A 14,045-nucleotide genomic window follows, 5' to 3' on the forward strand; every position below is an offset into this window, starting at 1 on the left:
CTCAATATGTGGCCGTTATGTTCATCACTCAGATTGCTAGTGTACACACAGGCGTCCACTGGTGCACAGCTCTTTACAGTTTACAAAGCCCTGTCACCTCTCTCATCTCAGATATAGTTGCCAGAGTAGCCCAGGAAGGTAGAGCGGGTTTAGCAACCCCACTGCAGATGTACGGGAACTGAGGCTCAGAGAGGGAAGTGAATGGCTTGCTGAAGGTAACACAGCACATCAGTGGAGGAACTAGGATTCAAACCGAGAGCGTTTCAAACCCAAACCTATTGCTTTTTCCACTAAAGCATGGATAATAGCAGTGACCCAGCATTGCTGGGGGGTTTGCAGCTCCCACGAGGGGGCCCGCTTCCCGCGTGACCCCCAGTCTCACCCTGCCCTGGGACTGCTGGACAGGTTCTGGTCCACCCCAGCTCTGGGGTAGGATGTGGGGGGCTTGGGGGGCATGGGGGGCAGCCTCTGCAGTGCTGTGCCTCAGTTTCCTCATCTGTGACGTGGAGACAACACCACCGTCTCTGCAGCCCTGGGAGGTCAGCGAGAAAAGCTAGGGAAGGACCCAGAGCTGCGCAGGCCCCTTAAACGACAGCAATCCCAGCCCCCTCCTCACTTTCTTCCCATCGGCCCAGGAGCCAGAGGCTGGGAAGGTCACACCCTTGTCTGGGGGCTCTTGGGAAACCTCGTCCTTGGCCCGACGGGACTTCTGGGACGTCATTCCCAGCTTGTGGCCTTCACACCCCAGCCTTCGGGAAGATGGACTGTGAGAGAGAGAGAAAAACAACAGATGCAGAGAGAAGGGAGAGAGGAGGGGATGCGGCATCCCCCTCTGGAGCCGAAGTGTGGCTGCCAGGGCCGTAGGAGCCAGCGCGACCCCAGCGGCCACCTTCCAGGGTATCTGCGGACCCTGACCCGCCTTCACTCCCCCGCCTGCCCGCCCCGTCCTCCCTTGACTTCCCCTTTTCTCTTGGCCCCCTCACCTCTCTCTCCTGCTCGTTCTCTGCCTCTCTGTGTGTCCCTGTCCCTTTTCTCCCTCCCCTCCTCCTCTGTCACTTCGGGACCCCCTCCCCACGCATACACTCACACAGGGCTGACCCATGCTTCCTTCAGGCTCCCACAGAGGAAGTCTGCCGTACAGCGTGTGTCTCCCTGCTGGATTCAGGAAGCGGCAAATGGGAGGGTGGGTGCCACAGGGACCACAGCCATGGACAAGTCCTCAGGGTTCTCGGGAAGGGAGAGATGTGGCTCCCCAGGGCCCAGCCAGGAATCCCCCAGCAGGGATTGGCCTCCCAGCTCCCTCCCCAGCCCCACCCCCTTGGTCAGCCCAGACCTCAGTGGAAAAAGGAGGCCCTAGGCAGCCAGCACCCTTGCTGTCCCATGGGCACCGTCCCTGTCTCCAGATACTAGTGACAGGGTGCAGATATGAAAACCACACTGACCTAGAGAGGACCCTCAGGACAGACGTGCACATCCAGAGCTCTAGGTGAGGGCAGAGTCATAGTTATGCATATGAACACAGCCAAGCACGCCCAGGGGTAAAAATGTCCCACAGAGACACTGACTTGTGCATCAGCAGATAGCTGGGGCCCCACGACAATAGCTGTGCCCCTACAAAGGTATACGTGGGTCTGTGGAGAGGCACATTTTCTCTGAGGTAGTCATGCACACGCACAGTGATGCCATTTGCACGTAGATATGGAAGTATACCCAGTAAGGGGTATTCGCTTAGAAATCTTAGTGTATACACAGAGGGTGAAATATACACGCAGATGTAGCTGTCCATCTAGACAGAGAAAGAGACAGATGCACACCCACAATGGTCATTTACACACAGGCGCCCTCTGAAGGGACCTGCAGTGGGAGAGAGGTTTGTCCTAGTAATATACACACTTACAAAGTAACCTGGCACTCAGCGATGGAGGGATGTGTGCGGAGTTAGCCACTTACAAAGTGACAGATAGGCATTCACAGAGAGGAGTACGTGTGATCCGTGTGTACACACAGGGATGGACGTGTGTAAAGAAACAGGAAGGGCCCTGCAGTGGTGGGCGCAGAAATGGATGGTCCAGAAATGGACGGTTAGACCAAGACACAAGTGTACTTAGTCCCGCTGCAGCCCCACGAGGATGGGCTCATGACCCGAGGAATTGGCGTACAATGACACAGATCCCCCCTAGATGGACAAGCATGCACAGGGATAGAAAAGCAAGTACGTATGACAGCAGGCCCCCTCCCTTGGGCAGCATGCATCCCGGGCATACTTACAACCCCGTGGGGCTCACGTCCCTTCAGGGGGAGCCCCGTGCCTGCGAGCTCCAGGGTGCCACCGAGCCATAAGAGAGGATGGCTGGAGTCTGAGGCTGAGTCCTCAGGGCTCAGCCCTGGCGAGTCGGCACAGCAGGGCACTGGCAGGCACCCAGGCACCCAGGCCGACTCGTCCTGTGGGTGCCACGGGCACTCCCTAATGACCTGATTAGAAGGCGGGCTTTTGTTCCTTTTCCACCACCTCCCCTGGGGACGGGGAGAGAAGCCACAGGCAGGGCAGAGGCTTGGAGGGAGGGGCGGAGGAGAGGTCCACCCAGAGGTGACTTCAAGGAGAGATGGGCTCAGAGGTAATACAAGACAATGCAAGGCCGGAGGGTTTGGAGCCGGTGCTGAAGCAGCGCACGCTGAGGGAAGGCCTAGGGGCATGGGACTTGCAGGCACTGTGAGGGCTGGGAGAGGAAGGGCTCCTTGGGTTATAGCTGCCCTTTTTTCTCTGCTTTAGGAGGCGGGCTCGTCGCAGGAGGAGGGGGAGATGCAGGGTCTGGTGGAGCCTGGTGAACACCTGGCTGGCTTCCAGGGGGAGTTAGAAAGAGGGCCGAGCAGGGAAGCACGGCCAGGCTGTGGGGCAGGGCCGAGGCCCTCGGTGAGCCAGGATGGCACAGCACGGTGACGGCCCTCGGAGGTCCAGGGACACCCGTGGAAAACGTGGGCAGCTGGGCTGGTGGGGGTTGGGGCTTCTCCAGCTTATGTCATGAAGGCAGAGCAGGACGACACTGCGTGTGGAATCTAAGCCCACCAGGGGAGATGGGGTGACAGGCATGGCAGGTGGGGGAGGACAGCAGGGAAAAGAGGCCAGAGGTGACTGGGAGGCTGAGGCACCAGGAACTGGAGAGACTGTTGTTAGAGAGTGGGGTGAATGTTTGAGAGGTGGGTGGTTCTGGGGGATATCAAGTCCAGGGCATAACCATAACATGGAGAGTCTTTAAAAACTATTATTATTGATGGCTCAGCAGGTGCTGCCACAGCCCCACCCTTATCCCTTGGCACCCACCATCCCTTCGCATGCCAACAGCTTCTTCCTGGCCCCCTGGACTTTCTGCCTGCGGGCTTTCGGGCCAGGCACGGGCAGGTTGGAAACACCCAGCAGGTGATGCTTTTGGAGTAGCCTCTGACCAGTGGTGGCTGGGAGTTGGTGGGGAAACAGTGTCAGGCGTGACAACCCAGGGCCCTGTTCCACACTGTCTCCCAGAGGTCCCCAGTGGGGTTGAGCGCCAGCTGCCCGCAGTGGTCGCCTGCTCATGAACACACCCTGAATTTCCCATTCCTGACTCACACCTCCACTTGCCTGTCAGGGCTTCCTCAGATCACTTCCCAAATAAACTACTTGACCTTGAAGCCTTGGCTCAGGGTCAGCTTCTGGAAGAACTCAACCCAGAAAAGCAACTCAAATTCTTTGAGCTTCAGTTTCCTCATCTGTTAAAAGGGGAGTGTCATATGTACCCCTGAAAGTTGGGAGGATACAACTACAGGAGCCATGTGAGGTCCCAGCACCACGCCCACGATACGGCAGGCTCAAGTTAGCACCCTCTCCCCACCCCCTTTCACACTGTAGGTCTTTAATCAAAGACCCTCAGCTTGACCTCTCTCTTCCTGCCAATCAAGCCCCACAGGAAAGCCGTCCTTCAGACCTGACCATCCCAAAGGTTCTTTGCTGGACACCTTCCAAGGGCCAGCAAAGGGCTGCCTGGGGACCTTCAGAGGTCCAGCAGATGGGCCAGGTTGCTCTGGGGTCAATAAAAATCATACTCAGTGCAGAAACTTGCAGAGACTTCCCATACATTTTCTCATTCAATCCCCACAGCAAACCGCAGGCTATTACTGTTATTCCTCTTACACAGTCAAGGGAGCTGGACCTCGCAGGCAGTGGGTCACTTTCCAAGCTCAAAAAACTGGAGAGCAGTAGAAGCCAGGTTCAGACCCTGTTCTGCCAGAAGCCAGAAGCCAGGCAGGGGCATGTCACACCCACTTCAGCCACCTCAGGGCCAGGCATGGGCTGTGCCAAAAAGGGGCTGCTGAAGGGACCCTAAACTGAGAGACCCCCGGAGGAAATAGAAAGGCCCCATTTCTTGTTGGACGCAAAGCCCTAGGGGGTGTTTCACAGCCCCGGCTCCCAGCACAGGGCCCGGCACCTAGTGATGTTCAAGCAAGGCTTGTGGATCAACGCAGGTGTGAACGTTTGGTATTCTTGACCAGAACATACACCATAACCTAGATGCATTATTGCATTAGGATTTGCAAATACGATTTCCTAATTGCGACTCCCACTGCATTTGTCCTTCGCCTCATCCGTTGTCCACCACGGCCTCCTTGTCTCTTCCTCTCATGTCTGAAGGGTGCTTGGGCTGCTAGTCCCATTAAACCAAGGCTCTTTTCAGCTTCCCCATGGGGAGGGGAATGGAAGCGGACTTAGCAAGTGCCTACTGTGTGCTTTAGCATAAGCAACGTTTCTTTTTCACAATAGCCGTACAAGGCAGGGCTGGGTGGCCCCTTAGGACAGAAGAAGAGACAGAGACCCTGGAGGGGTTAGATGACTTGTTCAAGGTCACCAGGCAAGTTTGAGCTTGAACTGAGATGGAACCCAGGTCTGCCTGGCCCCATACTGGTCCTTTCTCTACCGTCCAACTTCCTCCCAGGCCCAGGTCGCCTCTCTCCCTGATACAGTGTGGCCGGTGCCGATCTCAGAACGTGTAAACCTGGTGACACCAGATCCGTCACCTCAGGGTGGAGTGAAGGAAGCACCTGGGGATCGGTTTACTAATTCAAGGGGCCGATGAATTATTCATGCCACCATTAACTTGGAGGCCCTTCCAGCCTCACCTCCCTTTCCCCGGCTCCAGACCCTCACAGCCTGGGACCGCTGGGTTCCCTGCCTGTCTCGAGATCCACAGCCCGCGGGGTCCCTTGTAAAGAGATGCTGGTGGAACTAGGGTCCTGTCTGCTGCTGGCAGTGGCACTGCTGGGCCCAGGGCCCAGGGCCCAAGCCATGAAAGGTAGGAGGTCCTGAGGACAGGTGGAAACTGGGAAGAGGGGGGAGAGGGGTGGGCAGGCAGCAGCCTGCGTCGCAGGAGGTTTCTGCCAGAAGAGTGGGAAAGCAAGAAGGGGATTGGCTCAGTTAAGGATGCGTCATTCCTGAGATGGGGGAAGACAATAGTTTTTGAGTATGTAATATGTGCTGGGGTTTTATATCTATGGTTGCATTTAATCTTCACAATGAACTTCAAGGTGAGCCATTTCACAGATGAAGAAACTGAGGGTCTGAGAGATTAAATAACCTCTCCAAGGATGCATGGTTACCAAGGGCTAAGGGACCGGCTCAGAGAACCACTAAAGGCTTATAGCTGGAAGGAGCCTTCTTTCTCCTCCTGAGAACCTACTCTACGGCCCCACTGCCAGTGCGGTGAAATCAAAGTTGCTTAGGATGGCATTCAGTGCCCTGTAAGTGTTGGTTCCAATTTCTCTATCATATTGAGACTTAATTCCCTGCATATCCTGGGACCCTGTGCTCTGGCAGAAATCGCATCCCTTTCTTGAGAAGCCTCACCCCCAAGGCTCCATCCCACCCCCTGTCCCCTCTGCCCATAGGCCCTTTTTCCTCATTTTCCACCCGAGAATATCTGGCACATCCTTCAAGACTCAGGTCAAATATCACCTCCTCCATGAAGCCTTCCACGATCCCTCCATCAACGTCAAATGCTTCTTCCTTGGGGCTCCCACAGCCCTCTGCCTACACTGTGGTCACAGACTGTTTGGGGCTGCTCTAATCATTTGCTTGTCTGTCCTTCCATGAAGGCAGGGTGCTATCATTTCACCCCTCTGCAAGGGCCCTTGCACATGTTTGGGGGCTCAGTAAACAGTCATCAGTGCCTCATTTTCCAGAAGGTGCAAGTAGAACTCAGGGAGGAAACATGACTTGCCATCATCCAGTCAGTGGCAGAAATGGGATGGGAAGCAGGTGTCTGGGTGGTGGAGGAGCTGGCTGCTCCCATTCTCTGGCCTGGCCGGTTCCCGGGGGCAATGCTGGCACGGGTGGTGGTAGCTGGGCAGCCCGGGCCTCCGGGAGGTCTGCTCTGACGCTCTCATGGTCTTTCCCGTCCCATAGGCTGGAGCAGTTCCAGGTGCCAGGGGCCGGGTCTGGGGGAAAGCCGGGGGGAGGACACAGACAGGCCCTGGGCCAAGTGCCACCTCCCTTCTGCCATCAGTCATGAATCAGACACTGATCCTGCCTGGTCCTGCCCCAGGGGCCGGGCTGGGCGCTGATAGTAAGACGTGGGGTGAGCCTCTCTGCCGTCCCTTCACAGCCTTTGTCTTTTCAGTGCTCACAGCAACCCAGCGGGGGAGGCCGCGTCCCCATTTCACGGATGCTTTACCGAGGCTAAGTGCATCAGAGCCCTTGCTCCCACCGTTTCCTTTCCTAGCATGCTGATCTACTCCCTCCCCCCAGTTCTTCCCCAGCCCAGAAAACCTTCCCATTCTTCCTCAAACCCAAATAGCACCTCTCTGTGAAGCCTGGCCCCCCTCCAAGCCTGCTGGCCCCAGCAGGACTGGCCTCCCTCCCCGGGACCCCAGAGTTCCTGTGTGGCCTCAGCCACAGCACAGTCACAGGGTGTGGTTTTGTCTCCTTGGCCCACTCCCCTCTGCCCCCCGCTGGGAGCTCCCCAGGACAGGCCCCTGTTAGGAATCAGCCCAGGCCTGGCCCGGGGCAAATACACCTTCTCTTCCAGAGACTCTGGTCAAGTGTTTTTTTCAGGATTCTTTTGACTGCAAAGGACAGAAACCCAGCCTAGATGAGTTTAAGCCAAACTGAGGAGTGCCGTGGCCCCCGTAACCTGGGGGGCAGAAGCAGAGTAGAGCTGGGCTCAGGGGTGCCTGCAAAAGGGCCTCGTGGCTCCTGGATCCTTTCTGCTCTTCACGTGGTTCTCGCTGAAGCGAGTGGGCTAGCCCGAGGCTCCCGCTCACAGCCTGAGGGCCAGGGAGGAAAGTGCTCTCCTCCAGGCACCCTGGAGAAGGCCTCTCCTGGCCAGTCACCATGGTGAGAGAGACGTGGGCCCAGGATCTGCCCAGGAGGGGAGGAGGCGGGGAGGTTAACGCACGGAGAGGAAGGAGGGAGCAGCGCCTCAAAGAGGAGGGTTCGTTGCCACAGGTGGAGGAGGAGGCGCTGGGCAGGCCACACCATGGATGTCAGCGACAGCAAATACATTCCCTCATCTGTAAAACGGGGGGTCCTACTTCAAGGAGCTGCGGTGATCCAAGATCGTCCCCTCATTCCTTCCTCAGCAAACAGACACAGAACATCTGCCAGGGTCTCTTTTAGGCATTGGCTACAATAGGGAACAAAATACACAAAACTTCTGCCCTTATAGAGCTTTCCTTTTGGTGGAAGAAGTCTGGCAATAAGCCAAATAAATAGGTAAAATAAACAGTATGTTCAATAGTGATAAGTGCTGTGGAGAAAAATATAGCAGGAAAGGTGGAGAGGAGTACAGGGGTGAGAGGGGGTGTCAATTGTAGTAGCGGGGTGGGGAAAGCCTCAACGAGAAGATGATAGTGCTTTTTATGGTTTTATGTTTTAATTATGAAAAATCTCAAACATATACAAAGTAGAGAAAAGAGTATCATGAATCTCTGTCTCCACCAACCATCTTCATTTTCAACTATTATCAACATCTTGCCTTTCTTGTTTTTTTGGGTTTTTTTCCCAGGTGGTACTGGAGATTGAACCAGGACTTCATACATTCTTCTATTCCATCCCCGTATTTATTTCAGGGGGGTCTGGAAAAATTTAAAGTCAATCTCAGATGTCATATTATTTCACCCATAAATTCTGTAGGATGTGTCTTTAAAAGAGAAAGAAGTAAAATATATATATATATATATATATATGTATATATAATTCCAATATAATTATAATGCGATTTAATTCCTTAACCTAACCCAATATTCAGTTCACATTCAATTTTCCTCAATTATTGCAAAACTGTCTTTTTATAGTTGGTTTGTTCATATCAGAATCCAAATAAGGTTCATGCATTGCATTTGGATGATATTTGACTTCTGACTCTCTTTTAATATAACAGCTCTGACTCCTTCTTTTCCCCCTTACCTTTTATTGTTGAGGTACCTAGGACATCTATCTTATAGAACTTTCCACACTCTGGTCTTGGCAGAATGTGTCCTCATGGTGTAATTTAAAATGATCCTTTATCTTCCATATTCTCACTGAACTTGTATATAGATCCAGAGACTTCATTATATTCCTTTTTTTTCCCAAGAATAAATAGGTGGTAGTGTGTATGCAATAATCGTGTGGCATGTATTGTCCATTTTCCCCACCTTTGACGTTGAGACTGACATTTGTGTTCAGATGTTACTAGCCTGACTCACCTATTATAAAGTTCTCCATCAAGTTTTCACACACACACACCACACACACACACATATATATATATTTTTAGAAGGTACCAGGAATTGAACCTGGGACAGATGTTACTAGCCTGACTCACCTATTATAAAGTTCTCCATCAAGTTTTCTCACACACACACACACACATACACATATGTGTTTATATATATATATATATAGTGTGTGTGTGTGTGTATATATATATATTTTTTTTTAGAAGGTACCAGGAATTGAACCTGGAACATTGTATATGGGAAGCTTGCACTCAACCACTGAGCTACACCTGCTCTACATATATATATATATATATATATATATATATATATATATATATATATATATATATATACCCCGCTTGTGGCTTTTCGCATGCTGTCCGCTCTCTGTGTCCATCCCTGTGTGCTGTTCTGTGTCTGTATTTATTTATTTTATTTCCCCTCCCCCCTTGCGACTTGCTTGCTGTTTACTCTCTGTGTCCATTTACTGCACTCACTTCTGCTTTTTTTTGCTTGTCTCCCTTTTTTTTTGTTGCATCACCCTGCTGAGTTGGCTCTCCATGGTGCTTGCAGGCCGGATGGCTCTCCCCAGCATGTGGGCAGGCCTGCCTTCACAAGGAGGCTCCAGGACACGAACCCAGGGCCTCCCATATTGTAGATGGGAGCCCAGCTGATTGAGCCACAGCCACTTCCCCATATATATTTTTTATTGTAACAATTTTCAAACATTCAGCAAAGTTGAAAGAATTTTACAGGAATGCCTATATACCCAATGACCTATGTTTTACCTCTCAACTTTTTTTCCCTTTTATCAACTTTTTACCCAATGATTATAGTACACATTGATGATGTTGTCAAGATTTATTATTTCATTAATGATTTTCAATCTCTATAGTTTCTTCTTCCATCTTCTGTAAGAATTTTCCCTCATTACCTATTCGTTATCCTGAATTCCTGTCCAGACAGGAAGGCAAAGTAAGTACTTATTTCTTTCCTTTCCCTTTCCCTTTCTATGTATCCATTAAAAAAAAAAATGAGTTGGTGCCCCAGCAACCCCTAAAGGTAACCAACTGAGTTTCTTTAAAATTTCTTTTGAGTTTTATTGTGGATTCATGAATTTTTGCATATTTGATGTTTCAATCCATTGATCATTACTCTTTTTTGACGCTCACACTGTACCATCTTTAGCCAGTGGGAGCCCCTTCTAGTGGGTTTCTTGTCTCTTGACACAATCCCAGTAGTTATGATAGCTTCTTCGGTTTTGGGCATAAGCTGTCTCAAATGCATCTTGTATATTTCCTATCCTAGTCCTGATACCAGCCATTTCTCCAAGGAGCTCTGGTGCCTTGTAGTTGGAAATGATAAATCTAATCAAAATCCTAGGGGTGCAAAATACTACTGGGATATCATTGCTTCTAGGGCTTTTTAGTGAACAGAGCTAGGAAATTCATTTTTTTAGAAATAAAAATAAATCTCAAGTTCATACTGATATTTTAAACTCAAAATAAGGGTCTCAAAGGTTTTACTTAAATTTTAAATCTTTATCTCTTTTTTCTTGCATGGAGCATCTTGGTTTCTGTTGACATTAACATATTTACTTGTTTTATTCCTACATATATTATTTATAAAATAACAAGATTTAGTATCATTACTGATAGTAAGTCTACTAAATGTAGCTTAAGATTTCTTTGTAGTCCACTTTGTCCTTAGGATATATCTCACTAGGGATATGCATTCAAAATACTGTATTTCAAGGTCATTTGAAATCCTTTTTCTCCAGGTGGATATGCCTTCAATTTGATATATGGTTAGAATAATTTCATTGTTTTCATTTTTTAAATATAAGCAAATAAGTACATAAAAGAATGTTCTTTTTTCTTTTTAAAAAGAAGCTTTAATGAGATATATTCACATACCATATAATCCATCCAAAGTGTATAATGAATGGCTTTTAGTAGAATCACAAATTGTACATTCATCACCACAAAAAATTTTACAATTTCATTACTCGAAAAAGAAAAACTTAGCAGTACCTTTCAATCCCTCTATTGATTCCCCAGTCCTATATAACCACTAATCTAATTTCATCTTTATAAATTAGTTTATATTTACATTTTATATATGGAATCATACAATATGTAGTATGTTGTGCCTGGTTTCTTTCATTTAGCATAAAAATGTACTTTTAAATTTTTATATCAATGTTACAAATAACTCAATAGAAAAAAACAACTCCCATAACAATGAATCTGCTTTGGCTTATGGTTACACTTCCCCCTTATTTTTGCTCATTATTCAGTCTTGAGAGATTTGGGATGATGTCCACTCTGCTTCGGGCTGAGAAGGAATGTAGATATTCTGGGGTGGAGGAAAGGAATTTTTTTTTTGAGGTACTGGGGTCAAGGATTAACATGGGACCTCGTATGTAGGAAGCTGGCACTCAACCACTGTGCCACATTGGCTTCCCTGAGTTGGTTTTATCACTTTTTTTTAAAGATTTATTTTATTAATTTATCCCGCCTTCCTTGTTTGCGTTTACTATCTGCTATCTGTGTCCATTTACTGTGTATTCTTCTATGTCTGCTTGTCTCCTCATCTCTTTGAGGAGACACCAAGAACTGATCCTGGGACCTCCTATGGAGAGAGAGGCATTCACTCGCTTGAGCTACCTCAACTCCCTGGTAGTTGTGTCTCTCCTCTGTCTCTTTTTTTGTTGTGCCAGCTCTCTGTGCAGGTCAGCTTCCTGCACCAGCTCTCCTTCACTAGGAGGCCCTGAGAAACGAACCTGGGACCTCCCATGTGGTAGACAGGAAACCAATCGCTTGAGCCATACCCACTTTCCTTATCTTGCTTGTTATTTTGTTCTTGTTTTTCCAGGAGGCACCAGGAACCAAACCCGGGCCCTCCCGTGTAGAAGGTGGTAGTTCAACTGCTTGAACCACATATGTTCCCACGAATTGTTTTGCTTGTGGTAGAAGATATTCCTTGTTTTGGGATGGGGCTTGACATTTGAAATTGGTGAATCCCCAAAAAGATTATGTTTTTGAACTAATCCATTCTCATGGGTATGAGACCCTTTGCTTTAGATTGGCTAAGGGGCTTCAATTAGATCACTTGATTAAATCATTCAGTGAGTATGACACAGGTTGGGTCTCTGCCCTCTTGCTGGGTCTTATATAAACTGAGAACACAAAGAGAGAGACACAGAGAAAGGGAGTGCTATCATTTTTGACCCTGCCATGTGAGGAAGGACTCAAGGATAGCTAGCAACTGGAGCTGAAGCAGGAAGGCCCTAAGAGGCTGGGCCCGTGGACTAGCTCAAGGCTTCAGAGACAAGCCATATGCCTGATCATGCACAGCTGAGCTCCTAGAGACAGTAGATTCTGGAGGGGAAGGCAAGGCCTCAGCAGAGATCAGCTGCCATCTTGCCTTGCCACATGGCATGATGCCAGGATCACCAGTACTGACTTTGGTGAGGAAGCATCCCTGCTGATGCCTTGATTTGGACACTTCACAGGCTCGGAACTGTAAGCTTTTAACCCTACTACATTTCCCATTACAAAATCCAACCAATTTATGGTACTTTGCAATGGCAGCCCTTTGGCAAACTAAGACAGTGCTGGTCCATTATCATCATTTTATTAGTTGTCCAGGGCAAGGCTGAAAAACTGGAGAGTAGGAGTTGGTTGCAACTCTGCTGGGTTTCAGGGTTCGACCAGTATATGAACAATCCGAAGAGTTAAGTCTCTGGGAAATATACCTAACAGGTAAATTGAAAATTGTGGGCTCAAATAAAAGAAGTGAAAGAATCATGATTAAGGGATTTATAAATGAGTGTAACTATGTTGTATTGGAGAAATAGATTTCCATATATATTCCAGATAGAGCCTATGGAAGGGGGTGTTGATTTCATGCGGCTGCGCGGCCTGCCTAGGGTGTCCAGACATCCCTAAAGCCCTCAGGGGCAGAGTGGATGTGATTCAGGAATTTGAGTGCCTGCTTCCCACATGGGTTGTCCTGGGCTTGGTCCCTGGTGCCTCCTTAAAAACAAGACCAAAACAATAAGCAAACAAACAAAAGGCCAGCTCAGGGGAACTGATGTGGCTCAGTGGTTGAGTGCCAGGTTCCTATGGCTGGTTCAATCCCCAGCCCCAGCACTTAAAAAAAAAAAAAAAAAAAGCCCTCAGGCTCTCACAAGCTCTTTGGTTTGAGGCTTTGTTTTTGTTTACTATGGAAGTTTGTGGCTGAGAGCTGCATAAGCTTAACCTCCAGAATGACCTTCCTCCTAACTTTGAAATCTCTTAGCCATAAAAACTCTATTTTATTTAATATCACCCCTGTTTGGTCAAGGTCTTTTTTCTAAATGCATTGCTGATTAACGCTTGGTTATAATCCTTCTTTGCCTGGGAGGCTCATCCCTGAGAGTCACACCCCACATGGGGGTGGGGGGGAAGGTAGGGAGTTTATTTACAGAGTTTGGCTTAGAGAGAGGCCACATTTGAGTGAAAGGAGGTTTTCAGGAGGCAACACTTAGGCATTAATTATGATTAGGCTTAGTGTCCTTATTATAGGAATAAGGTTCATAAGAGAAGCATCAAGATTGAGGGCTTGGCTTATTGGCCTCTTTTCTTTTATTAGGCAAGGCTTATATATTCTTTTTATTTTTATTTATTCTATTTTTTATTTTTTTTAAATAAAAACCTACATTTCTCACTTAAATGTACTGGATACATATAAATTTTTTTTGAATCATACAATATGTTACACAATATATTTGGTTCATAGATATATTCTATAGATATGTTTTTGCCATTACATTTCAGAAAGTAGCAAGACTTCCCCAGGAGAAATTTGATATTTTGTTAGTTAATATGTGGGTCTTTATCCAGAAAACATACCTATGACAGCAAGGACACACTTACATCCCAAAGAAGTATGTTTTAGGTGCATTTCCCCCATATGCCACCTACTTTCAACACCCTGTCCTAGTGATGTATCTTTCTTATAGATCCAGAAAGAACATTCTTAAATTTGTATTATTAACCACAATCCTCAGGTACTATAGTGTTATACAATCCCATGTTTTATCCTCTAAATTTCCTTTTAGCAACTTACATGACCCTACATTTCCCCTTTCAGCCACATTCTCCCACACACCTTTTGTAAACATAAGTTCCTCAAGGTTCATCCATGTTGTTGCATGTGCAAGTGTTAAGACTTCATTCCTTCTTACAGTTGAATACCATTCCATTGTATGTATAGACCACATTTTAAAAAAAATATTTATTTATTTTTATTTATTTCTCTCCCCCCCCCACCCC

The 14,045-nt window shown here is 48.2% G+C and overlaps 1 protein-coding gene across 1 annotated transcript in view; it reads left to right on the top strand.

Annotated features, from left to right (window-relative positions):
- The first annotated feature begins 759 nt into the window (after positions 1 to 759).
- CDCP2 (CUB domain containing protein 2) overlaps positions 760 to 14,045 on the top strand; it is a 33,177-nt gene continuing 19,891 nt past the window's right edge. The window contains exon 1 of the mRNA XM_023582590.3: positions 760 to 766. Coding sequence (XP_023438358.2) covers positions 760 to 766 — 7 coding nt within the window. The remainder of the gene's footprint in view (positions 767 to 14,045) is intronic.

The sequence above is a fragment of the Dasypus novemcinctus genome, chromosome 9 (assembly GCF_030445035.2).
Source record: "Dasypus novemcinctus isolate mDasNov1 chromosome 9, mDasNov1.1.hap2, whole genome shotgun sequence".
Classification (NCBI taxonomy): Eukaryota; Metazoa; Chordata; class Mammalia; order Cingulata; family Dasypodidae; genus Dasypus; species Dasypus novemcinctus.